This window comes from Castanea sativa, chromosome 11 (genome assembly GCF_040712315.1).
Source record: "Castanea sativa cultivar Marrone di Chiusa Pesio chromosome 11, ASM4071231v1".
NCBI lineage: Eukaryota > Viridiplantae > Streptophyta > Magnoliopsida > Fagales > Fagaceae > Castanea > Castanea sativa.
The window spans coordinates 42,772,518-42,799,572 of record NC_134023.1 but is presented as its reverse complement, the minus strand read 5'-3'; the positions used below and the strand labels follow the sequence as shown (position 1 = coordinate 42,799,572).

The 27,055-nt window shown below is 35.3% G+C and overlaps 1 protein-coding gene across 1 annotated transcript; it reads left to right on the top strand.

The window, feature by feature from the left end:
- Positions 1-1,827: 1,827 nt before the first annotated feature.
- On the top strand, positions 1,828-4,357 carry LOC142617280 (cytochrome P450 77A3-like). Its single transcript, XM_075790064.1, has 2 exons — positions 1,828-3,051; positions 3,605-4,357. The coding sequence occupies exons 1-2, from the start codon at positions 2,076-2,078 to the stop codon at positions 4,180-4,182; spliced, it is 1,554 nt and encodes a 517-aa protein (XP_075646179.1). The 5' UTR covers positions 1,828-2,075; the 3' UTR covers positions 4,183-4,357.
- The last annotated feature ends 22,698 nt before the right edge of the window (positions 4,358-27,055 follow it).

Genomic DNA, 27,055 nt, shown 5'->3' with positions numbered 1-27,055 from the left:
AAGTTGTTAGAGTTAGTCACGTACTGAGATCCGTGCAAAGGTTTAGTCATAGATTGGAGATTTGTGCATCAAGGGAAAGAATACTACTACAAGATCAAGTCCAATTGGGTATTGGAACGAAGATTCAACTGTAGGTTGGCATTTTGGGATAGACCAGGATAATTGGTAAGATCCCTCATTCTTGCAACCATTTGATTGTTGATTAGTACATTTTTGGGAGTGGTGATTTTAAAATCACTCAGTGGAGTTTTTGCCTTACGAGAGGTTGTTCCCATTTGTTTACAAATCACCGTGTCAATTTAATTTCCGCTGCATTTAGTTTAATTGGTGATTTATTATTGCCTTCACATTTTGCATGCAATTTAACCTAATTAATCAACTTGGGTAATTAGTTATTAATTAACTGGGATCAAGCTATCTTAATCCAACATAATTATGTACATTTTTTTGGAAAATTGTGTACGTTGAACGTACAAAATTTTGTACATTTATTGAAAAATTGTATACATTGAATGTAAAGAAAATGTAAAGAATACTGTATATTCTTTAAGATATCGTGTACATTGAGTGTACACAATTGAAAAATTGTATACTTTGAATATATAGAATTTGGTAAATTCTTTGAAAATTATGTAAATTAAATATTTAGAATTTTGTACATTTTTTCTGAAATATTGTATAAATTTAATGTACATAATCGACAAATTGTGTATATTGAATTGGGTACATTATGCGAAAGAAGATTGCAGGGTAGAATTTGAGTTATGATGAAGATTAGTTGGAAATTATCATAAATTCTTAATCAGACTTTGCTTTATTTTTTCTTGGAGGGGAAGGAAAATTCCTCTCTTTTTAAAAAACTAAATTGACATAAATTTTATTATCACAACTTATTGATATCATATTTTCTGTTATCACAACACCTATCTCATCATTGCAAAAATCAAGGTACATCGCTTGTACCATGCTCTTGTTCTTAAATCAGTTATAATAGAAATGAAAACATACATAATTACTTCTAAAAGAGTTCATATAAATGTCAAGGTTCTTCTCTTTTCCTGTCACGTTGACTTTAGTTCACTAGTCTTTCCTAAATTTGATGGAACTTGAAGCAAGTCAGCGCTCCGATAACTCATTGTAATGGAGAAGATGAAGCCAGTCAGGTGAGAGACTGAGCGTCAGACTCTACATTTAGGTAATGTTTGAATTGCGCTAAACGCATACACGTTTTGTTAAAATGCATTTCAGCATTTTATTTTTTCCTTGACAACGCATTTTGTACTATTTATTGTTTATGGACCGTGCAAGAGGCTTATGAACAGTGCATTTGTTGGCGTTTCACACTTTTTTTTTAAGCCGTGATTTTTTATTTTTTCGCACACTAGTGGGTCCCGTGTACTATTTACCGAACCCACAAACTTTACTTTTCAGCAACTTTTTCATTAAAAATAAGTCTTACAATTTTATTTACATATAAAAAAATTATTTTATTTTTAATTTTTAATTTTTAATCTTTAGTTGTATTCAAATGCACCCTTAAGTCTCTTTTTTAGAGTGAGTCACTCAAGCTGTAAAGGCGGCGTTTGCAAGCGCTTGTGAATTGAATTTTGTTCATATTCACCAAAGGTCCAAAGGCAAGTGACTAGCAGTAATTACTAGCTACTCTTCCTCTAATAATCCTTTTGGAACTGTGAGCCACACCATTTTCATATCCAATTTTCTACTCCCAGAGGTGAATTAAGTGTACCTAATATCTGTCATTTTCATGTTCACATTTAAAAGTAGTTGAATGCAATAAATACATGTAACTGTCTCTTGTTTTCTATCTCTCAACCTCTTTTCCTGCCCATGGTTTATATTTTTTTGCCTTACACTAATTTCTAAGCACCAAGCATTTAACAATCTTCACCAACCAATCCTGTTCTGGTAGCAAAACCTTTCATGGTGCTTTAAATAAACCCACCTGCAATTTCATGCTCTTCCCATTTTCATAACATATATATCTTCCAACCTTAGTTCATGTATGGTACACACATTCCCTTCCCCACTTTTTCTCTTCCTAGCCCAAGCTCCAAATGGCTTCTCTTCTGTCTTTATCTTTTTCCTCTTCTTCACTTTCCTCATACTATCATCTCTTTTTCACATTCCTAGCTTTCTTTCTTTCGGCCTTAATTTTCTTCCTCACACATAAAACCAAGTCCAAGAAACTCAACCTTCCTCCAGGTCCACCCGGATGGCCTATTGTTGGGAACCTTTTCCAAGTAGCGAACTCGGGGAAACCATTCTTCGAGTATGTTGATGGGCTTCGACCAAAGTATGGTCCAATCTTTACCTTAAGAATGGGGACCAGAACTATGATCATTCTAAGCGATGCAAAACTAGTCCACGAAGCCTTAGTCGAAAAGGGTCAGCTATTTGCTACTCGACCTCGAGAAAATCCAACAAGGAACATATTTAGCTGCAACAAATTCACTGTCAACGCCGCGCTTTATGGGCCTGTTTGGCGTTCATTGAGAAAAAACATGGTCCAAAACATGCTTAGCTCGAGCAGGCTCAGGGAGTTTCGCCAAGTGAGGGACACAGCTATGGAGAAACTCATCGATAGGCTTCGAACTGAGGCCAAGTCCAATGATGGTGTTGTTTGGGTCTTGAAAAACGCTCGCTTTGCTGTGTTTTGTATCCTGTTATCGATGTGTTTTGGGTTCGAAATGGACGAAGAGACGAACGAAAAATTTGATCAGGTGATGAAAACTGTTTTGATCACACTCGACCCAAGAATCGATGATTATCTCCCAATTTTGAGCCCCTTTTTCTCAAAGCAAAGGAAGAATGCCTTAGAGGTTCGAAAACAGCAAATCGATTTCATGGTCCCGCACATCGAGAGGCGTAGGAAGGCACTCAAAAACCCCGGATCTGATAAAACGGCAACGTCGTTTTCATACCTCGACACCCTCTTCAACCTCGAGATCGAGGGTCGTAAATCATCACCGACAGATCCTGAGCTAGTCACGCTTTGTTCTGAGTTCATCAATGGTGGAACCGACACTACAGGTACTAATAAATTATTCAATTGTTCATAATACTCAAAAAAAATTATATTAATAAATGTTCCAAAGACATCTAGAAAATAGTATACTTAATTATTTAATCAATAATTTCTACACTTCTTCTAACGTGTGAGTCTGGACTATAATAAATGGCCGTTTCTCATGATTTCGACAGCTCTAGCATATTGGCGAATTATTTATGCACTTTCTCTTACTGTGAGGTCTAGATCATCTTTAATAAATAGGGCTAAGATTGGGTTGAATGCTCGAGTCAACAGACTCGTCAAGATTATATGTTCATGTTTTTTTTTTTTGTGCCACATTACGATCTGGACTAGTATACTGGAGCAACTAACCAAGTCTAGCCCTAATAAATGGGTTTTAAGGAGTTGGTTTTTTAACTTTTTATCCAACTTTTTAAATGGGAGATCAGCACTTTTGGATTTTTAACTATTTTTAAATTGGATGTAAAACAAAGATAAATAATTATAGAATATCCCATAAGCTTAAATGGTTGGGAAATTCAGATTTTAATGATTTTATCATAATTCTAACAGGTACGGCAATCGAATGGGGTATAGCACAGCTCATAGCCAATCCACTTGTTCAAGACAAGCTGTACGAAGAGATTAAAGCTGTAGTTGGTGATCGAAAAGTGGACGAGAAAGATGTGGAGAACATGCCGTATTTACACGCAGTGGTAAAAGAATTGCTACGAAAGCACCCGCCTACCTATTTTTCACTAACACATGCAGTGATAGAGCCAACAACGTTGGCAGGGTATGATGTACCAACTGATGTGAACGTCGAGATTTACTTGCCTGGTATTAGTGAGGACCCGAAACTGTGGTCGAACCCATCAAAGTTCGACCCGGAACGATTCGTTTCGGGGAAGGAGGACGCGGATATGACTGGAGTAACCGGGGTGAAGATGATGCCATTTGGGGTTGGAAGGAGAATATGTCCTGGTTTGAGCATGGCCACTGTGCATGTTCATCTTATGCTAGCAAGAATGGTGCAAGAATTTGAGTGGAGTGCTTACCCGCCTGGTAATGAATTGGATTTTGCTGGGAAGTTGGAGTTCACTGTGGTGATGAAGAATCCCCTTAGAGCTATGGTCAAGAGCAGGGTTTAAGGATGTTTTTATAATAATGTTTACAAATAATAGATCTTATATACCAGATGTTATTATATGATATTCCGGGTATTCATACTTTTCTTTTTTGGTTTTTTGGTTTTTGGGTTTTCTATTTTTTTTTCCTCAAATTGGTTATGAAATTTGAAAGATGTGATCCTGTTTCTTCTTCTAATAGGTTTGGTATTTGTTGGTCATATTCTTATTGCTGATTCATGTATTAATTTTACAAGAAGGGCCATTAAATTTGACCTTTATTGAAAACCGTTTTATACGAATATAAAAAATTAAATAAGAGAGAAGAACAGAAAAGAATGCCAACTATCAGATTTGTGACCATAACTATTTTCAACTTTTGTGGAATGCAACGTTGCGCTAATGTTTTCAGTCACTAGTATGCCTGTTTGGTTTACTCCTCGCTCAAAACTCAATTTTCATTTCTCATCACTTAAACTCAGTTTTCATATCTCATATCTTTATCTCTACTTTTCCCTTCTTAACTCTATCTTATTTTTGTTTGGCTTTAAATCTAGGTGAGTTTAACTCAAAATTTTGACAAAGTGGTGGAGCCTATGTACTATGCAGATCAAAATGGTAACATGTCTCTCTCCTCCATCTCTTTCATTTTTTTTTTCCTCTCCTCTTTCACGAAGCCTGAAACATTGAAACTTTTCTCCTCCCATTTTCGGTCTCTACCACCTCCAACAATCCACAAACCCACCAATTGCAATTCTCAAATATCCAACCCACTGCCATTGTTTTGCATCCACCACCGTACAAATCACCAAAAATCAAACCCATCCACCATAGCAAATCCACCAACACCTTCAACATCACAGCAAATTTTTTTTCATATATATAATGAAAATAAAAATAAAAAGAAACAACAGAAAAAATTACCTCACAACTCCAAGCCCAAAAGGCACACCTTATCCCGATTAAAACGCAAATCACAACTGAAATTGAAGCCCTCTACCATCTCTGCCATCATCACGTGAAGAAAAAGAAGAAAAGAACCAGAGTGAAAAAAAAAAAAAAAAAAAAAAAAAGAAGAAGAAGAAGAAGAAGAAGAAGAAGAGAAGAAGATGAAAGAACCCAGCCGTGAAGAAGGAAAAAAAGATATAAGAAAAAGAGAAGCAGCTAAAAGAACCCAGCTTGAAGAAGAAAAGAAAGGAAGAAGAGAAAAGAGAAAAGAGGAGAGGGAGAGAAGAAATATTAGTACGGTGGAGAGAAAAAGTGAAGAAGAAAAAGATGCTTGAGCACATGTGGTCATGAGTGTCTGACCATGGGTCCCATAAAGTCACAATATTTACCATTATGTCACTGAAACTCAGTTTTCAACTTCTGAAAATACCAATTTGGTGTTTTCAGTTTTTATCATTCTCACTCAAAATTTTTGAGTTTGAGTGATGAAAACAATATTAGGAAATCAAGCCAAACAAAACTAATTGTGTGGGTTCCACATTTTTTGATAACCCAGTTATAAGTTTTGGATTATATCACTCAAAACAGGTCTAAACCAAACAGACCCTAAATTTCGAGAGGTTGAAAAACAAAATAAGTCATGGTTCCCCCCCCCCCCCCCCCCTTCCCCCCAATGCCATTCTAGTACAGTTTTTAAGGTGTAGACCCTAATTATAAAAACTCATCCTTTTAATGCAAAATTAATACTGTCATGTTGAGTTTTCTGCTTAATGGCTATTTCTCGAGTAGTTATTCTCCAAGAGAAAAGCTTGACTAGCTACTGATATATCCCCTACAAATTTTTTTTTATTTTTTAAGAAAAGAAAAGAAAAAAAAGCTAGTAATATACCTTCATTATGTTTAGAATGTTTTTATTCTTCTATTTTTAATTTAATATACGTAAAAGTTGGGAACTTCATAGTACCTACATAAATATGAGAGTTTTTAAGGTTTCTGCTCATACTAGGTTTTGTTTCGTACATTAAAAAAAAAAGGAAATGTTAACTAATACCTTAAGAGCATTGGTTTATGAACTATTTTTAGAAACATTTTATTGGGAGAATGATAAAATAATAAATATTGTTGACAATTTTTTATATTTCTCATGAAAGTAGTATCAAAACTTTCCTATTATTGTTTATTAATGATTGCCCTAAAGGGATCCGTTAATATGAAAAAAAAAATACTTCACAAAACTCTTAGACCTAATTAGAATAGGGGAAGACAAATTAGAGAAAGATAAATTGAGAGAATGGAAAAGAGCTCTCTCTCTCTCTCTCTCTCTCTCTCTCTCTCTCTCTCTCTCTCTCTCTCTCTCTCTCTCTCTCTCTCTCTCTCTCTCTCTCTCTCTCTCTCCTAGGCTACATTTATACTAGTTATTAGTTAGCTACACTCGCAATGGATAACATCTTGGTTGCTTAAGCAATGTTTGTCTTTTCAACATTACCTTTTTAAAAAGAAAATTTAGAACTAAATTTCTCATGACATAAGATTTTTCACGATTACGGAATCAACTATATCGTGAATACTCATTATTCTCATAACCAATTTCATAACTTTCTGATTTGTGTGATTGTAAGTGGTGGATCCATAGAGGTAGAAAGTGTCACCATTCATAATTGCACATGTTAACAAGTTAAGAAATTGAGTGTGCAATTAGATGTGACACTAGAATTTTTAATTTTTTGATAACCAGATAGTTATAACAGAGAAGTGGGGATTTGGGCCCTAGAATTATTCTTTTTGGATAGTTTTTTTTTTTTTTTGAGAAACACACACACACACACACACACATATATAGGAGAAGGGGGATGAGATAACGGAATACACTCACACGCCAACACCAAAACTGCATGCGGCAGTTAGTGTCGCGGAGCAAGTGAAATAATATGTTGTGATGGATTAAAATATAATTGATCCCAATGATATGATGTTGTTCCATAAAGTCTTCAAATGTGCCATTAGATTTTATAAGAGCTATTCTAAAACCATAAACAATTCCACACCCATTTTTATAAATATTTTGTGTGAAAGATTATAATTAATTATCTGTCACTTTTACATGAATCCACAATTTTTTTCCTCCATTCTCAATCAACCACATTAAATAGTTGTGAAAATATGTGTGCAGTTAATTGTGATCTTAGATTATTTTTTTTATTTTTAATAAAGGAATTCTTGAAGTTACAAATTCAAAATTTTCATATCATTTTTCCTGTTTGTTAAAAAATAGACCTCAATAGTTGTGATGTGACGAAAATAAAGAAAAGAACCTACACATTGAAATTTGAAAGAAAAATTCTCTTTCTTATTTGGATGATAAAGCTTGTGTATATCACACTTAATGGCGATATACTTAAAATAAGGATTTTGCTGAGAAATGCTCAAAGAGAAATGGTTAAGATGCATTTAATGTTTTATTAAATAATGTTGTTATATGTTTTTCAAAAGATAAAGTTAATCTGTACACATATATCCAAAAAGAAAAAACACATATAACTACAATGAATTAGTAGTTAAGTCAATAAATCCTTAACATGTGTGTGTGTGTATATATATATATATATATATATATATATTCAAATGGCAAGATTTAGGTAAAGTACTTAGGTGTTGTTCCTTAAGTTCCCCTCTTCAAATTTAGCCATGTAGATTTTTTCTTATGGGATGAAAGTATATATTTTAGTTAAGTATCCACATGACTGAATTTTAAAAAGAAAACCTAAGGAACAGCAACTAAGATATTGTACTTAAATTTTGTCATTTTTTAAATATATATTATAGCTCATAATTGAATATTTATTAATCTTTTAACTTATACCATCAGGGAACTCGTTATTAGAACCATTAAAAGAAAGCATGTCTTAGGATAAAAATATTTAATGGTGAGATACAATATTTTGGTTAACTATTAACTAGACGCACTAAATTAGACTACCCAACCACAATGCATTTTCCATTTTCCCTTTCTTTTGTTTCTTTCAACCAAGGCCAATTGAGTCACGTATTTTCTCACAAAGGTTTTTAGTCACTATCTTCATTTATTTATTTTTGGTGAGAATTAGCCCTGTTTGGATGGCTCAAAACTCATATCTCAAAACTTATATGGGCTGGATTGATGAACCGCCTGGGCCAATAACTAGATATTGGAGGCGTATTACTAGGCCCATTGAAGATACAAGGTCAACGAAAACTCCAAGCATCATCGTGGATAAAAAAAAGAGTTGGCCCAACTCCAATCCAAGAGTTGGAGCCAAACTCCATAATAATAAAATGTAAGAAAAGTAAGAAGGTGGCGACGCAAAATGAGGAAGAACAGTCTAATATGGATGGCGGTTTGGCGGAGGTTGCAATGCAACCCCGCCTAGCTTAATGAGTATTATATCTTGGAACTGCCGAGGGCTTGGGATCCCTCGGTCAGTTCGAGCCCTCACCAGACTGGTCAGGGCAGAAGCTCCTCTTTTGATCTTCCTCGTGGAGACAAAAGCCAAGGTTTCTCACGTATCTAGACTTCAAACTAAACTTGATTACACGCAGGGAATCATTGTTCCGAGTGATGGAAAAAGCGGAGGTCTCGCTCTAATTTGGAAGGAAGGCACTAATGTTTGGACGCACAAATACTCAAACTCTCATATTGATGTAGTCGTCACAGATACCACGTTAAACATGCATTGGAGAGCTACCGGTTTCTACGGCCATCCGGATACTCAAAAGAGACACACGTCTTGGAAGCTACTAGAATGCATCCACTCATAGCTAAGCCTACCCTGGTTAGTATTCGGAGACTTCAAAGAAATAACTCATGTTGAAGAAAAATGTGGGTGGGCAAAGCGAAATGCGGATCAAATGATGGCCTTTCGGAACGCTCTTGATGCATGTGATCTCCAAGACTTGGGCTTCAGCAGCTCAAACTACACGTGGTGTAATGGCAAGTTTGGCTCGCAACGAACTCTTATACGTCTTGATAGAATGGTGGCTAACGCAGAGTGGAAGAACCTGTTTCAGGGTGCAATGGTTTATCACAAGTCCATGGCTGCCTCTGATCATTGTGCCCTCGTCCTACACCTGAAAACTAAGCAGCTCCAGCGTAAAAAGAAGCCCCAGTTCCGCTTTGAGTTCATGTGGCTTAGGGACTCGGGGTGTAGAGAGGTTGTTGAGCTCGCTTGGGACGCCACCAACCCTTCTGGAGATCTAACAACGCAGGACCGAATCAAGAACTGTCAAAATCAACTTCGTTGGTGGAACACGAATGTATTTGGTCATGTTAATAAGCAGCTTCAGCAGAAACAGGAACAACTTCAGCACCTTGAATCTCTGAACACTCTATATGACTTCGCAGAGAATATTGCACTACTCCGCAAGGAAATTAATGATCTGCTTGACAAGGAGAATGACATGTGGTGGCAAAGATCCAGAGTTTTATGGATGCAGCAGGGTGATCGCAACACCAAATTCTTCCATTCCACAGCCAGCCAACGGAGACAGAAAAATGCCATCTTAGGACTACAAGATGATCACGAAAACTGGGTGGAGAGTGCTGAGGATATCGAAAAAATTGTCCTAAATTACTACCAAAGCATCTACCAATCAGACATGCCCTCTTGCTTTGATTTTGTGGTGCAAGCTATAGAGCCCAAAGTGACACCGGAGATGAATGCCAGTCTGACCAAGGAATTCCACCCCGACAAAGTGCGGATTGCACTCCAACAAATGCACCCACTCAAATCTCCAGGCCCGGACGGTATGCCACCCATTTTTTATCAGAAGTTTTAGAATATTGTTGGTCCTAATGTCACTGACTGTGTCCTTAATATTTTAAACTCTGGCGTTATGCCCCCTGACATCAATGCCACCCATATATGCCTTATTCCAAAACGAAACAATCCTCAAAAAGTCACGGAAAGGAAAGGAGGGCCTCATGGCAATCAAACTTGACATGAGTAAGGCCTTTGATCGCGTTGAATGGCCTATGGCCTTGTTTGGAAAGGATCATGGTGAAATTGGGCTTCCACGACCGCTGGATAAATCTGATGATGATGTGCATAAAGAGTGTCTCATACTCTATGCTTTTGAATGGGGAGCCTAAGGGCTTGATCCGGCCAACACGTGGTATCCGGCAAGGCGATCCCATATCGCCGTACCTCTTCTTACTATGCGGGGAAGGTCTCTCTGCCATGTTAAAGCAAGCAGAAAACAGGGGAAGCATCAAAGGTGTCTCGGTATGTCGGCGAGCCCCACAGATTTCTCACTTACTATTCGCTGATGATAGCCTTGTTTTTTGCAAGGCCAACATGACTGAATGCTCCAACATTTGGCAAATCCTCCGGGAATATGAAATGGCGTCGGGGCAGAAAATGAACAGGGACAAAACATCCCTGTTTTTTAGCAAAAACACGCCTTCAGAAATTCAAGACTCCATCAAAGAATTATTTGGAGCTCAGATCATTAGGCAGCACGAGCAATATCTGGGGCTACCTTCCTTAATTGGCAAAGGGAAGAAGAAAGCATTTAACAAAATTAAGGACCAAGTGGGGAAGAGGATTGCCGGATGGAAGGGGAAGTTACTGTCCAACGCTGGTAGAGAAACACTCATAAAGGCAGTGGCCCAGGCCATACCAACATACTCCATGAGCTGTTTTAAGCTTCCAGACTCATTATGTAAGGAGCTTAGGGCCATGATTAGCCGGTTTTGGTGGGGGCAAAAAAAGGAGGAGAGGAAAATTCCGTGGATAGCATGGGATAAATTATGCAAGCCTAAGGCAGATGAAGGAATGAGATTCAAGGATTTAAAAGCATTTAACCTATCTCTACTTGCAAAACAGGGGTGGCGTCTAATGCATAACCAAAATACGCTCTTTCACCAGGTTTTCAAAGCCAAGTATTTTGCGGACTCCACTTTCCTTGAAGCTGAATTAGGGAAGCATCCCTCATTTTCATGGAGAAGCATTATGGCAGCCAAACATGTTGTGGCTGAAGGTACCAGATGGAGCGTTGGCAATGGCATCAAGATCAATTTATGGGACGAAAAATGGCTGCCAACGCCTACCCACTTCAAGCCTGTGAGCCCAAGGAAGAATCTCCAACAAGGAAACCAAGTATCAAGCTTGATTGATCAGAGCTTGCGCACCTGGAGGGAAGATATTATATGTAATACTTTCCTCCCACATGAGGCAGAGGTTATCCTCGGCATCCCCCTCAGCTCCTTCCCCATTGAAGACAAACAGGTCTGGTCAGCCACTACCAATGGCTTATTCTCGGTCCGTAGTACATACCGAATTGCGCAACAACTCCAGGAAAGCGAAGACAGAGGCCAAGGCTCAGATAATACAGTAATGGCAGGCCTTTGGAAGACCATTTGGAACCTTAAATGCCCATGTAAATTACGAAACTTTGCATGGCAGGCAAGCAAGAATATTCTTCCCACCAAGACTCGCCTCAGGGACCGCCACGTGCAAGTCGACGTGGAATGCGACATGTGCGAAGGAACAGAGACACCGGGACACATATTCTGGGGGTGCGGCTTGGCCATGGAAGTATGGACGATCCTCGGTATTAAGCCACCCAATACCTCCTGGGAGCCGAAGGATTTCTGTGACTTACTCTGGCTGTTTAAAGAGCGATACCAAAATGCCGACTTGGAAATTCTTGTAGCAGCGGCATGGGGCATTTGGAATAATAGAAATGATGTCCGGCACGGTGGTTCCTCTAAAACAGCATTAGTTTTGGTCGCAAATACTCACAGGTACATGGAAGAGTTTAGGCAAGCAGCAGCCACCGTCATTGCTCCACGGCGCGAGCCTACACGAGAGCGGTGGAAGCCTCCACCCGCTGGATGGTACAAGGTAAACATAGATGGTGCAACGTTTAAAGACATAGGGCATTGTGGGCTAGGAGTAATAGTTCGGAATGATGAAGGAGAGAGCATGGGTGCAATGTCGAAGAGGATTCACTTCCCTCTGGGAGCGTTAGAAGTTGAAGCCAAGGCAGCGGAGTGTGGTGTGCTTTTTGCATGGGAGCTGGGGCTTAAAGAAGTCATTATTGAAGGGGATTCGCAGGTGGTCATTCATGCCCTGTCTACAGAGCAACCTGCCCCCTTATCAATCCAGCAGCTCATCTCAGGGACTAAGACATGGTTGCGAAATTTCAGATCCTAGAAGGCGCGTTTTGCACGAAGGGACTGTAACAAAGCAGCTCATTTGATGGCTAGACATGCTAAGGAAATTGAAGATTGTATTATTTGGGTGGAGGATACTCCCCCTTTTATTGCATCTGAAGTTAACTTTGATGTAATTTCTCTGGGTTCTACCTAAGTTTAATGATAATTGCAAACTTCCAATCAAAAAAAAAAAAAAAAAAAAACTTATAACCCAAAATTCATTCTCATATCTCATATCTAATTTCCTATTTTTTCTTAACTCACTCCAAGGCTACATTTGGCATCAATACTCTCCTTAGTTTTCAGTTTGACAAAAGAAATTTAACTCAAATTTGTAGAACCCACTCTATTGCTATTTCTCTCTCAACCAAACCTCAATAAGCAACTCACTTCGCTTGACAAACCCACCATACCACCAACTAGTTCCCATGGCAGACTCATTGCCGGCAACACTGCAGACAGAATGACCACAAACCCATCTTCCTTTTCTTTGATTTAACTCATTCTTTAGATTTTTTCTTCTCAACAACACACAAAACACCACGAACCCACAATCACAACCCTCAAAAACCCAACCCACCATAACCACTAGACAAAACACCAATTACAACCTACAAAAATCTCAACAACACAAATTGGAACCCACAAATACACAACTCATAGATAGTCGCGGCAAAAATTTTGTTTCCAATTCTTCCTCTCCACCGCCAAAATGCTTCTTCCTGGATCAATCTCATAAAAAATTGATCACGCGAAGAGGCAAAACGGTCTCACGGCAAATGAAGATTTAAAGAAAGAAAGAAATAGAAAAGAAATAAAGAAGAAGAAGCAGAGGGAAGAACTACGACTGAAGAAGAAAGAAAAAAAGAAAGAAGGAGAAGAAGAAAAAGAAGTAGGTGTGAAGAGGAAAGGAAAAAAAAAAAGACCGGTTAGCTTTAATGGTTTGACTTGTTGATTAGACTATTCATGAGAATGGATCCTATTTATTTGCTGGTTTTTACAATAACGCCCTTGTAACCCATTTCTCATAATATGAAAACACATCAAACATGTTTTCAGTTTCCATCGCTCTAAGAGTGCATTTGGGAGGGGCTGAAACGCCCAGCGTCTGCGTTTCAGCCCCTTCCCTTCTTCTTTTTTCTTCACTAGGACGCGCATTGTGTACTGTTCATTGGTCATGAACAGTGATTTTAGGCCAATGAATAGTAATTTTAAGCGTGAACAGTGTTTTTTACCTATTAAAAATTTATTTTACTACAGTATTTTTCAGTTTCAACTACATCCAAACGGACCCTAAGAGTAATAAGTAATGGGAATTGAGAATAAAAACTAAATCAAGCAAGCTGCCTTGGAGTGGGGCCCACGAAATTTGAAAATTGAGTTATAATCTCTTGATTTAGTGAGAATTGAGTGATGAAAACAAACTATCCAAACATGAGTCACTATCAATACTCAAGGCTGGTCTTAATCTCTTGATTTAAGAAAAGGAAAAAATTTTCAAGCCTCGTACTACATGCGGGACCACCCATATGCACTGTCAAGACATTATGAGCGCTCAAACTTAGTTAGCAATAACTAAGTTTTATGAGTGCCTTGTAGCTTGGTGAGGCGACTGCTTGGCTTGAAAGTGGAGTCGTATTTCGTAGGTATTAGGATAATTTTCATTCGAAATGAATATATTTTTTTGGTTAAAATTAAATATTATAAATTTAAAAATATATTTAATATTATATCATTTAAATTTTAAATGACATAACATTCTATATATCGTCAAGTGTTAAAAATTTAAAATAAAATAAAATAAAATAAATCTTAACTATACAATCGAATTTCTTTAATTCATGTAAAACAAAGAGGATACTGATATGCTTGCTAGATGCTATACCCGTCACAAAAGGAACACAAACGTTAGTTTGAGAAGTTGCTCAATTGGTATGTCATGTACACTGCATCGATTAAACTATTTTGTGAGGTTTATGGTTTCTTTCCCTAGTTAGATTTTAGGGTAAGGATGTAAATGCTTGATTGGTGGAGTGACCTACACGGTAATGTCCATTTAATTAGTGAAGAAAAGTTTCGGCTTGGTGGTTCTTGGTATTTAATACCTTCCTAAGAACGTACTTTAACTACAGACCCAAATGTATATCACTATTAATAAGCACTAGAATAAGCGATATTTATTGTCTGATTTAATGTAGACCTTCACATACAGGATTCAAAGTTGGCTCTTGAACTCAAAACTTTCTCCGCCCTAATCTTGAGTTAGTAGCATACTCGCATGTGTCTAGGGTGGGGTTCATAATGGGTGCAAGTTATGCATGCACAGACAAAAATGCTGTCGTAGGTTGTGGTGCTTAACAGCTTGTCCCTTGTTTGAGTGTGGCTAGAGGAGATATTGCACCCAGTTCTGGCAAAGCCTTTAGTAGGTATACCTCTATGTACTACAGAACCTAACGCATTCATGGAACGGCTTTAAAGGCTTCAACTTTTTGAAACGGTTCTAGCCTCCTCCGGGCAAGATGAGAGTAAAGATTTAGAGGATCATTTGATACTCCTTTATTGGAAGAAATCTTAAGACTCTTTATTTTGTGTCGGCAATGTGACTTGAAGCAAAGTTGGTAAAGTACTTGGAAAGGGCAGTGTGCAAGTCTTTTTTAAAGCCTGTGTTGAAATTAGCAATGAAGAGTAGATATGTAGATTTTAATAAAACCCTTGGGCCGGTGAAATGCCCTCTCAGAGCACATTCACATAAACTTGTGTAAAATTTTGGGAAAACTACATTTTACCACTTTAAAATACTATACTTTTTTTTTGAGAAGCAAAAAAAAAATACTATACTTCATATTACACTTCACACCCTAAAATTTTTGAATTCACGTTTTGCCCCCTAAACAATAACCAACTTGTTATGCTTTGCTCCTGACGTTAAATTTGCAGTTAATTTAGACGGAAATTTAAAGTTTAGGGTGGTAAAATGTAATTTCTCCTTTGTTTTTAAGGAATTGAGAATCGGAGCAATTAGATCTTTTCACACGATACCATGTTTTTCCATTGAAGTTAACCACAAATTTGATGTCGGAGTGCAAAATGTAACATGGATCATAGTTGAGGGTGTAAAACAGGTATTCGAAAAGTTTAGAGTGTAGAGTGTAATTGTGGGCATAATTTAAGATGGTAAAGTATAATTTTCCTTAAAATATTTTGTCTATTTTAGCATACTCTTTTGTGTCGGCAATGTGACTTGAAGCAAAGGAGGTAAAGTACTTGGAAAGGGCAATGTGCAAGTCTTTTTTAAAGCATGTGTTGAAATTAACAAAGAAGAGTGGATATGTAGATTTTATTAAAAAAAAAAAAAAAACCCTTGGGCCAGTGAAAAGCCCTCTGAGAGCACATTCGCATAAGCTTGTGTAAAATTTTGGAAAAAATATATTTTACCACTTTAAAATACTATACTTCATATTACACTTCACACCTTAAAATTTTTGAATTCATGTTTTGCACCCTAACACAATGACCATTGTTATACTTTACTCCTGACGTTAAATTTGTTGTTAATTTAGACAAAAATTCAAAGTTTAAGGTGGTAAAATGTATTTCTCCTTTGTTTTTAAATAGTTGAGAAGTGGGGTAATTAGATCTTTTCACATGATACCATGTTTTTCCATCCAAGTTAACCACAAATTTGATGTTGGAGTGCAAAATGTAACATGGATCATAGTTTATGGTGCAAAATGGGTATTCAAAAAGTTTTGAGTGTAGAGTGTAATTGCGGGCATAGTTTAGGATGGTAAAGTGTAATTTTCCTTAAAATATTTTGTCTATTTTAGCATAAGAATCTATTTTTTCAATTTTATACAATCACTTTCCGAAAACACTCATATCAGATTATCTATTTTATACTACATTTAATCAAAATAATTTTCTTATCAATTTTTTATATTACTCTCTCAAACCATCTATTTCTCTATCCTTATATATGCTTATGAGTAAAAAATTATTTATAAAATTGATTTCCATGTGAATAGTAACCGTGTATATTTAGATAGTTATTGTAGCAATAACATAAATATACACATTTATAAATTAATTGATGCGGGTAGTTTTGGGCTTATTTGTGTAAATTTAACACATTTTTTTACTATACACAAACTAATATAGTGTCTTAGGATACAAATTTTAATGGGGACAAGGGTTCCTATTCCAACATTTGGGGTTGGACTAGGTTCGTTTGAAGGGAGTATGCAAATGGAGTGGAAGAAGAAGCTGATGATATTTCTTGGAAAGAAGTGGTGGATTATTTGGTAGGTTAGGGACATTCTAACCCTTAATATGGGACAAGGGTGCCCCATATTTCCTTGGCACCTTGTACGTACCACCATTTGGATTGCTTTTAGGACAACCTCAAATGTTCCTGGGAAATCTTCAGATTGAGACTTTCAATCCAGTAGCCTGTCTACAAATTTGGCTTTGGGAGCAATTCAATCATTATGCTCTCTCTCCTAGAGCTCGACTCTTTTAAAGTCATGGTCCCAAACGAAGTAGGAATCTTTGCGTTTGGCATTGGAACATAGATTCTTTGCCTGCTAATCACCATTAGTGAAAACTTTTTGTAACACCCCATAATTTTGATACCAATTTAATTATTATACGCAAATTATAAAAGAGACCTACAATTAAATGGATTAAATTGATTTGGGCCTAAGACATTAAAAATAAAATAAATGCTATGGGAAATGAAGCCTAAGTGAGGTGTCATAAGTAAAAATATGGGTCTTGTTAACCTTAGCCTTTTACCTTTTAAGTTACACGTGTATCTACATAAGAAAATTCTTTTTTGTTTTCAACCACAACACACAATTGAGCTATTTCTTTTCTTCTCTACAGCTGTGCACAAGTATTTCAAGTATCGTTGTCTTGCTCTAAATTTAAGAAGTTTGAATAGTCTATAGCTAACAATTGTCCCCACGCTTATAGGAAGACATGGGTCTGTGCATATGTTATTTTTGGTACCAAGTAAATAATTGCCATTGGGTTCATGAATCTAAACATACTGTACATCAAACTCCTTTTAGCAAGAGAGTGGGCGGCCTCATTGGCTTCTCTAGGGACCCACCTAAAAGACAAAAAAAAAAAGGGAGTTTGGTTTCTCTAGCCGACCATGATGATTACAATATTGTAGTAGGAATTGTATATGTATATATATAGCCATATGGTCCACCATAGGCTTTGAAATTGATTAAGTAAATAGTATGTATAGCCATATGGTCCTCCATAGGCTTTAGGATTGATTTGACAGAACTATAATATGTGGCTTCTGGATTGATTTGACAGAACTATAATATGTGGTTTCTTTGATTAATAGATATAAATATTAGGTTGATAGATAGGTTTATATATCATGTGGCTTCTAAGGAATAGTAGAATATATGATGGCTAGACCTATAGTGAAATGCTAGAGTTTTATAGAGTTGCAGTACAATCATGCCTATTAATGGATAGTAAAAATACGTGGAACAGAACAATTAGATTAAAGCTGAAAGTGAATTGGAGAGTTACGTAAATAAGTGTAAAATTTTGGAAATATTAGTGTTGTCTAAGATTATATTGTCTAAGTATGAAAACAGATTTTAGTGTGAAATTCGTGTATTGATGGACTTATTTTTGGTGTTGCTAGGCTTTAATCCTACTGATTTATTGTGACTCAAGGGTGATTGATTTTTTTATTTTGCAACTAAGGGTTAAGTGGTGTTTACTAATTTTGGGGGTTTTTCCAAAACAGTGTTGATTATTAAACTATTTTATATCAAAGAAATATGTTGATATTCCATATATAAATTGATATTTTACAAATGTTTGATGTGCACATTGATTATTCGTTTTATGAAAAACTTGTGGGACAACCTAAAATTATTTAAACTTGTATATGTGAATATATTCTTATATTTTTGAGAATTATGAATAGATTATTTTTGTGAGCATATTGAAATATGTTTTGAAGACCTATGGCAAGTCGTGATTAAAAGCACAGTATTGTATTTAATCCTTAGCAAGGGACAATCATACTACAGCTAGTCCTTAGCAAGGGACCGACCCAGAAAAGGGGGACAGTGCACATTTGATAGCTCCTTAGCAAGGGAGTATACTATTGAGGATCCAAAAATGAAGCTCCTTAGCAAGGGAGTGCACTTTTAGGTTCCAAAGGAGCCATCCTTAAGAGAAGAGATGTAAAGGAGGTTCTAGTCCGAAAGGGGACAGCACAACCCTGTCCATGCGGCGTAAACGTTGACCACGAAAAAAGTCTAGGAAATTATTTATATGATAGTATTGGTATATGTATTATGATGGCTCACAATATAAAGATATTTTCTTTTATATGAAATATTTAATGATAAAATATTTATGAGTTACAAGTTATGAATTTGTTGTAAGAATTAATTATTTGAAAGGTTTGTTCCTACACCCCAATATTAGTGAATTCCACTTATTGAGTTATCCCCCCCCCCTCCCCTTTTATTTTCCCTTACAGATACATTAGAGAGATTATTAGAGTAAAGATTCCTGGAAGACAACATTTATAAATTATTTTGTGGAACTTGGGATATTTTTATTATTTTATGGTGTTTAACATTGTACTAGAGAATCATTTTGAGGATGTTTTGTCTTTGGTGGATTAGAGCTCTGATTTTGTGATGAGATTTTAGGTTGTTGGTTACTTTTATTTAATTTTTTTATGGATTATTCAGATTGAATATATTTTTATTGCTTATGATTTTGGGGCGTTACACTTTTGGACGATCCCAATGACTTTATTAGTCGGCCACATTTGCCTTTGAAGAGCATGATGCAACGAAGCCCTTTTGCGGCCTTAAAAACTATCAAGGTCCCTTTAATTTGTAGTTTATTTCTTGAAAAAGAAGCACAATTGTTTTGAGAAAATATGTAGAAATTTTTATAGGATAATTCGCTTTGACACAGTAAAAGTGCAACTTAGATTTTTCTTGAACACATAATTCGCTAGAAATTGCATGTTATTTTAAATTGAAGAATTATCTGATTTTATTAGAGTTTGTGTTATTATTTATAATTGGTCTTGTTTATATTAAAATATTCTACATATATTATATAAATGATATTGCTAATCTCTATCAAAGTATGCGTGTGATTTTCTAAAGAATATCAATTTAAAATTTGAATCCTTTCTTTGGCATGCATGTTCTAGTTTTTTTTTTTTTTTTTTCTATATTTATCTATAGGTTGGATAAAAATTCTACCAAATACCCCTGTCGCTGTCCATATAATTAAAATTATAATGCCTGGCTTCAAATTTATTGTGCTGCATGTGCCACGTGGCATCATAAGATTGTGCAACGTAATAACAACTGTTTGATTGCTTACCAAAGATATATATATATATATAGACACACACACCTAACCAAAATATCCTTATCCTAATCATTTTGCATCATTACTTCGCAAAATACCGCACCTAAAAATCAAAGTATCGAATACTGCAAATTTCACAAAAATCTACATGTCAAAAAAAATTGCAAGAAATTAAAGAAAGGAAACCCTAAAAAACCCATTTCTTTTTGTTGAGAAAAAGGTCAGTGAAATTTTATTAAAATATTAAACTAAATAAAACTGGAAAACATTCTCCAAGTCACCAAGTAGTTCTTCTACCCATACATCAGTGTCAGCAGATAAAACTACTCTTCTAACACTACAAGAAAAAATACTTAATATAACAAAAAATGTCATTGCAATAACAACCAATGTCGTTGTAATAGGTGTTATTACAACGACACGACAAAAAAGTCAATGCAAGTCATTGTAATAAACTCCGAGGCAATAAGTTTATGCAACACTAGATTTTCGTTACAATAAATTCTATATATTGCAACGATTTACTTTGAAAATCTTGTTGCAATAGGTTGATTTTTTTATTAAATAAATTTTAAAAATAAATAAATCATTTTTTTAAATAATAATTTTTTCATTAACCTGTTGTGAGACTCTGGGAAATCAAGTACTCTCAAAAAAGAGATTTTGGTACTTTTTCAAGATACTTCTCTTTTTGGGTAAGTGGTGTGGAGTCGCCACTTATTTGTTTATACCAAAAAAAAAAATTAAATACAACTTTACATGGCTGAAATGTTCCATTATCATTAATTGAATTAAAAAATACAAACTTGATAGATTAAATATTACAAGACTTTGCATCCTAGTTACAATCTACCAAAAAATTACATGGCTTTTTGTCCTAGTTACAATCTACCCAAAAATAAAAATAAAGAAAAAGCCTAGGTCTACTTGCCCCAAAGAACTAAATTTAGAGGCTAGGTTACAGAATGAGAAGGTGTTAGGCACCCATTCTGTCCAGACAGAGTCTGGTCTTCTAGACTCTCATGTCAAATATACCATTAATGCATAATATGAATGATATATTGCATACATGAGACACTTAACCAAACTAAGTCACATAAATCTATTTATGAATGTGTCCTCTTCTTTAAAAAAATTCAGATCTGTTTTTGTGAACAAAAAAATTTGATTTGATTAAAAAAAAAAATGCCTGATCTTTTGATGAAGAAAAATCATATCTTTTTTTATTAAATAAAAACAAGGTCCTTTGCTTAATAAATAAGATCTATTTTGAAACAAAGTAAAAAATTGGTTTTTGGTTTGTATGTAAAACAATCAAATCCATTTTGTAAGTTAGAAAATCAAGATTTGTAAAAAAAAAAATATATATATATATATATATATATATATATATCAGATCTGTTTTTTATATGAAATAAAATAAGAAAAAGATTTCTTTCTTATAAGAGGACCACACTCATGAAATAAACCTACGCTACTTGCATCAAACAAAACAAATAAAACATCACTACTTATGAATCAAACAAACAAAACATCACTACTTATGACTTTCTTTCTTTTCTTTTTTTCAAAATCTGTTATGTTAAAAAAATTCAGATCTGCATCTAAGGAAGATACAAATCAATTTTTGTGTTAAAAAAATTCAGATCTGCATCTAAGGAAGATACAAATAAGTTTTTGTATTAAAAAAATTCAAATCTGCATCTAAGGAAGATACAAATCTGTTTTTTTTATTTTGAAAAATTCAAATTTGCATCTAAGGAAGATACAAATCAATTTTTTATTTTGAAAATTTCAGATTTGCATCTTGGGAAGATACAAATCAGTTTTTGATTTTGAAATGTTCAGTTTTGCATCTAAGGAAGATATAGGTCTATTTTTGGTTTTTAAAAAAATGTGATAATAAGCAGATCTTTGAAACTCAAAAAGGAAAATCATGACAACAAAGACATCAAGAACATATTTTAACAAGAAAATATGGACAATAAATGGTATGAGCATTAGAAATTAAAACTAAAAGAATATTTACTCATGCATCATCAAAATAAAAGAAACAGAAATGAAAAAAAAAAATGGCAAAGAAAAACCACCTCTTGCATGGGCGTACTCTTCTTATTGAGGGAATATTTTAGGGTTCAAAGAAATTTATTCAATTATCTTTGAAACCTAAAATACCCTGCTTACAAAAAAGAAATTCCTAAGGTTAAAGCCTCTAGAACATTTTTAATATAAGAGAGAAAATAATAGAAATGAGAATCAGAAAGAGGAGAAATCAGAGAGTGTGAAAAAGTGTCCTGAATTTTGAGATATAGCCTCTATTTATAGGGGCTGTGGTGTTCGAAAATTTAGCTAGATGATCAGAATAAGAACTAGGAAGCGTCCTTATCTCTTAAAAATTGAAAAGGATGTGTTTTAACCTAATCCAAGTGCCCTCGGGCTAGGGGCCGAGTTTGTGCCAATCGGCACTCCAAAAGTGTCGAATGGCGCTTTTGGGTGCTGGTCCCTCGTTTGAGTTTAGGTCCATTTTGGACTCATTTTTTGAGATTTTTTGAGCTGGGACTTGCAATTAGACACATTTTTAATCTATATTCTAAAAATTAAACTCTTTTCTGTATAATTCAAGTCTTTTTAGCAACAATTATCTTGCAAATAAATACTCTTAAAGTCTGGATTATCCAAAATTTTATTGTTTTCCAATTAACCTCTTTATTCATGTGCAAACAAGCCTATTTTTGACACTAACTAACAAACAATCACAAAATTATTTATTTAATTTTAATTATCTAGCCAATCAAAATTAATTTAAATTAATCATGTGTGGTTGATTCTACCTAAACACAATGCATGCTGATCGTGCAAATTTGATCATGCGATATCTTTCGATCCAACGGTCCGATTTGGAAATCAGACATACCGTCACGACTGTTAGAATCTCAAGATAATTTTTATGATATGCAATGAACAAATTAATGCTTGTAATGCAATCATGAATTTTGGGTACATGAATGGTCACTCTAGTCATCTTCCTTGATTAAATCATGGGTACAAAATTGAGTGTCTACAAAATGCCCCTTATTGACAGAGCTTGGTAAGCGAATGTCAATGTAAAACAAAAACACTGAATTTAGCAGCCATGGTTTAATTGAGGTTGAATTTTCAAAGATTACCTAGCCTTCGAACCTAAAATCTTGGGACATAGAACTAGTGCCTTGCTTTCAGACAAAAATGAAAATTGTGAACACTTGACCTACTTGATAGCAGATAAATTTTGAAATGATTCTTGATAACTGAAGTGACTGAGAGGCTTCCTTATCTCTGTCTGAATGTGGAGGATTGATCAAGGGGCTTCTCTACCTTGATCTTGAATGTGACGAAATATCCAAGGGGCTTCTCTACCTTGGAACCAGAATTGTGACGACCAAGGGGCTTCTCTACCTCGATCTTGAAGAAAGGTAATCAAGGGGCTTCTCTACCTCAGACCCGGAGCTGTGATGATCAAGGGGCTTCTCTACCTTAATCTTGAAGAAAGGTAACCAAGAGGCTTCTCAACCTTGGAACTGGAACTGTGATGACCAAGGGGCTTCTCTACCTCGATCTTGAAGAAAGATAACCATGGGGATTTTCTACCTTGAAACCGTAGCTGTGGCGACCAAGGGGCTTCTCTACCTCAATCTTGAAGAAAGGGAACCAATGGGCTTCTCTACCTTGAAACTAGAGCTGTGGCGACCAAGGAGCTTCTCTACCTTGATCTTAAAGAAAGGAAACCAAGGGACTTCTATACCTCAGGACCAGAGCTGTAACGACCAAGGGGCTTCTCTACATCTACTTGAAGAAAGGTAATCAAGGGGCTTCTTTACCTCGAAATTGAAGCTATAGTGACCAAGGGGCTTCTCTACCTCGATCTTGATGAAAGGTAACCAAGAGGCTTCTCTACCTCGGAATCGGACTATTGAAATGTTGATCAAAGGGCTTCTCTACTTCGATCTGATGAAAGGTGACCAAGGGGTTTCTCTACCTCAGAACCAGACTGTTGAAATATTGATCAAAAGGCTTCTCTACTTCGATCTGATGAAAGGTCGATCAAAGGGCTTCTCTACTTTGATTTGAGCTGTTGCCTGCAAAAAGTCAAAATTTGGGATTAGACTTTAAATGATGAGTGCTTTGTGGTCCCACTATTTTTGAGATGTGTGATTTTCATTTGTTCCTTCTTGATTTGAATTTTTTTCATTTTTTTAGCAAGAAAACTTTGATTGAGTTTTGTAGTTCTTTGAAAAAGATTTTATCTTTGGAATTTGAAACTTGGAATTTGAAGTTTGAGACTTGAAACTGAAAATTTGAAGTTTGAAACTTGAAGCTTGAAACTTGAAATTTGAACTTAGAATTTGAAATTTGAAATTTGAAATCTGGGATTTGGGATTTGAAACTTGGGATTGAAAATTTGAAATTTGGAATTGAGAATTTGAGATTTAAAATTGAAACTCGAAACTTGGAACTTGAAATTTGGAATCTGGCAATGTATGTAATATGTGGTGTTGTTGAATGAATTTTGGCTTGAATTTTGGGGGCATTGAAGTTATGAAAGATTTGTTGTATAGGCTTGGTCGAACAAATTCATGATGAGTGTGGAAAATTTGATGGCATGTGTAAGTCTTATTTCATGAGCTTTAGAATTGGCGGCAAGAATCTCAGTTTTATGCAAGTCAAAAAGGAAACACTGAAGGTGGCTCCTCTAGAGGTGGGTCGAGGAGAACTTCGCGCAGGCAAACCCAAAATCCCAATGATGCTTGATTTATGTTCTTAAATTTCCTACAAAAACAAGAAGAAGTGTTTCCTAGACAAATTTGTATTAATTTTAGCCTTTAGGTCTTTGTCCTTTGAATTGCTTTTTATCTTGTGGGAACTTTAAATGAGACAAGCTTAGAATTCACCTAATAAAGTCTTGTAGTACCAATTTAAACTTATCTTGACCAATTCTGATGGAATTCGCACTTACTTGAATGAGGCGGAGCCGAATGCCCCTAGTTTAAAATTGAATACATGATTTTTGGAAATCTTGATTTTTTATGAAAAGATGATGATGATGGTTTTTTTTTTTTTTGAAAATGAATGAGGCATGGTCGAATGCCCCTAGTTTGCGAATTGATGCATGACTTTTTGAAAACCTTGATATATGAGGAAAAGATGATTTCTTTTTTCTTTTTTTTTAAAAATGGATAAGGCATAGCCGAATGCCCCTAGTTCAACAATCAATGTGAATGTTAAAAAATCTTATTGTATAGGAACCTCAATAAAGCAAAATTTGAGTAAACCAAGATCAAAATCACAAAACTAGGCAAAACAAGGACTGCTGGGATGATGAGCCGATGGGCTCTGTTGGAGTGCCGATTAGCACGTATAAACTAAAGATTGATGGTGATTGTTGAGTAGATGAAAGATCCATGTCCACCTCCTGCAAAAGATTCTTTCCATGATCTTGTTAGTAATCAGTTATTAGAAAAATGTTTGGGGCCAATGCCCCTCGTTTAGACATGCTTGCACAGAAAATTGATGATATGGTTAATGCAAAATAGATGCTCCTAGCCTAAATTCACAAAAAATATATATATATATTTTTTTTGAGCATTTAAAAAGAAGTGTTTTTTCTTAGTGATTGTGATCAGGCCTTTTGAAAAGGCTGCCTACGTTGTTGGAAAAACTAGTTTTGTATTTCATACAAAACACACAGCGGAAGCAACAAACATAGATCTATTTCATTCATGATTGATAACATGCACTATGTAAATTTCAGAATTTAAGAATAAGATAGCATACCTTGGTGTGGTGAAATTCAAAACAAAAAATTAGAAGTACTTGGGAACACTTTTAATCTTCACTCCGATTTCACTTCACGCCCAAGAAGTGTGGTCTCTCAATTAGTTTCTAAGGGAGAATAATCGAGTTGCTTCACTCACACATACACACCTATTCATAATGATGTTTTCTATCTATAAAATTTTGTATGTTTCTCTCTTTATATCTAATTGATTATCTAATTGGGCTGGCCTATTGGGCCTTTCCAATTGGGCTTTAGTGAGTGGTTTGAAGTGGGACCAAAAGAGACCAATAAGATACTAGCTCCAATGCACTTTGAGCTTTTCTGTCAACTCTTGACAAATCCAAAGTTACCATTAATTATATTTAATACCACTATATAAATATAATTGCACTCTATGCCTTATTAATAAATTATATCCTAAGACTTTATTATACATGCAACCCCAATACAAAGTCATGAATGTAAATTGCCACTTTGAAGATTACTATATCTTAATCCTTGAGTACTTAATTTAATCATTTAAGTTATTCATCATATATACTTTAGCATCTCCTTACTAAAGTAATTAGGCCTAACACTCAAAATAACCAAACCCATTAAACTTATCTCAATGGAATATTTTATATCTCCATTAAAAGATTATGAATTTCATCTTGAGAATATATGTTCCATCAACACTAAATGTGGCTGCCCAACATACTGAGGTTTTGATCGTTACTTTAGATCTCACTCTTGATATATCAAAGCAACTTACATTTCATGATCAGGTCCATTATCCTCTCGAAATTAAGAGTTCATGCAAATAGATGTTGTGAGATTTATTATTCATTTGACAGTTGTTAGGAGAATAATAAATCTCACAGCAGTCCAGTTCAATATGCCTTAACTATTAAAACATATCAACATACCAACTAAAAGTCTCCACTTCCATAATCAAGACAAATCATCTTAGTTGATATGTTATAGTCTTCACAAATAAAATGTCTAATTTCATCACCGACTACAAACTATAATTTTGAGTTTACAAAGAACTTGTGATTTATATCTTCTGTGACTTTTCACATAAATCACATACTATGCATCTCATGGACTATATGATAATATCCAAGTATTCATGTTACTATTATTTTAGATAATAATAAAACAACTTTATTAATCATAACATTAAGTCATACATAGTGTCATGCATAGCATCATACAATAGGGTTTAAAGGCACACATCCTAATATACGTACCTCTCTCATAGAAGATCAAGTCCAGACGTAGTTCAAAGAAAAAGTTTTGAAAAATCTTTTTTAAAATTGTTTCTTTTTGGGTGATTGTGACCGGGCCTTTGAAAATGAGGCCTACGTACCTCTCTCATAGAGGATCAGGTCTGAACGTAGTTCGAAAAAAAGTTTTGAAAAATGATGTTTTGAAAAACCTTATTTGAAATTATGTTTCTTTTAGGTGATTGTGACCGGGCCTTTTGAAAAGGCTGCCTACGTACCTCTCTCATAGATGATTAGGTCCAGACGTAGTTCGAAAACAAAGTTTTGAAAAATGAAGTTTTGAAA

Excerpts from the sequence above, each read along its gene's own strand:
- LOC142617280 (XM_075790064.1), top strand. The coding sequence starts at position 2,076 with ATGGCTTCTCTTCTGTCTTTATCTTTTTCCTCTTCTTCACTTTCCTCA. Across the intron at positions 3,052-3,604 it reads TGGTGGAACCGACACTACAG|GTACGGCAATCGAATGGGGT; the intron begins GTACTAATAAAT and ends TAATTCTAACAG.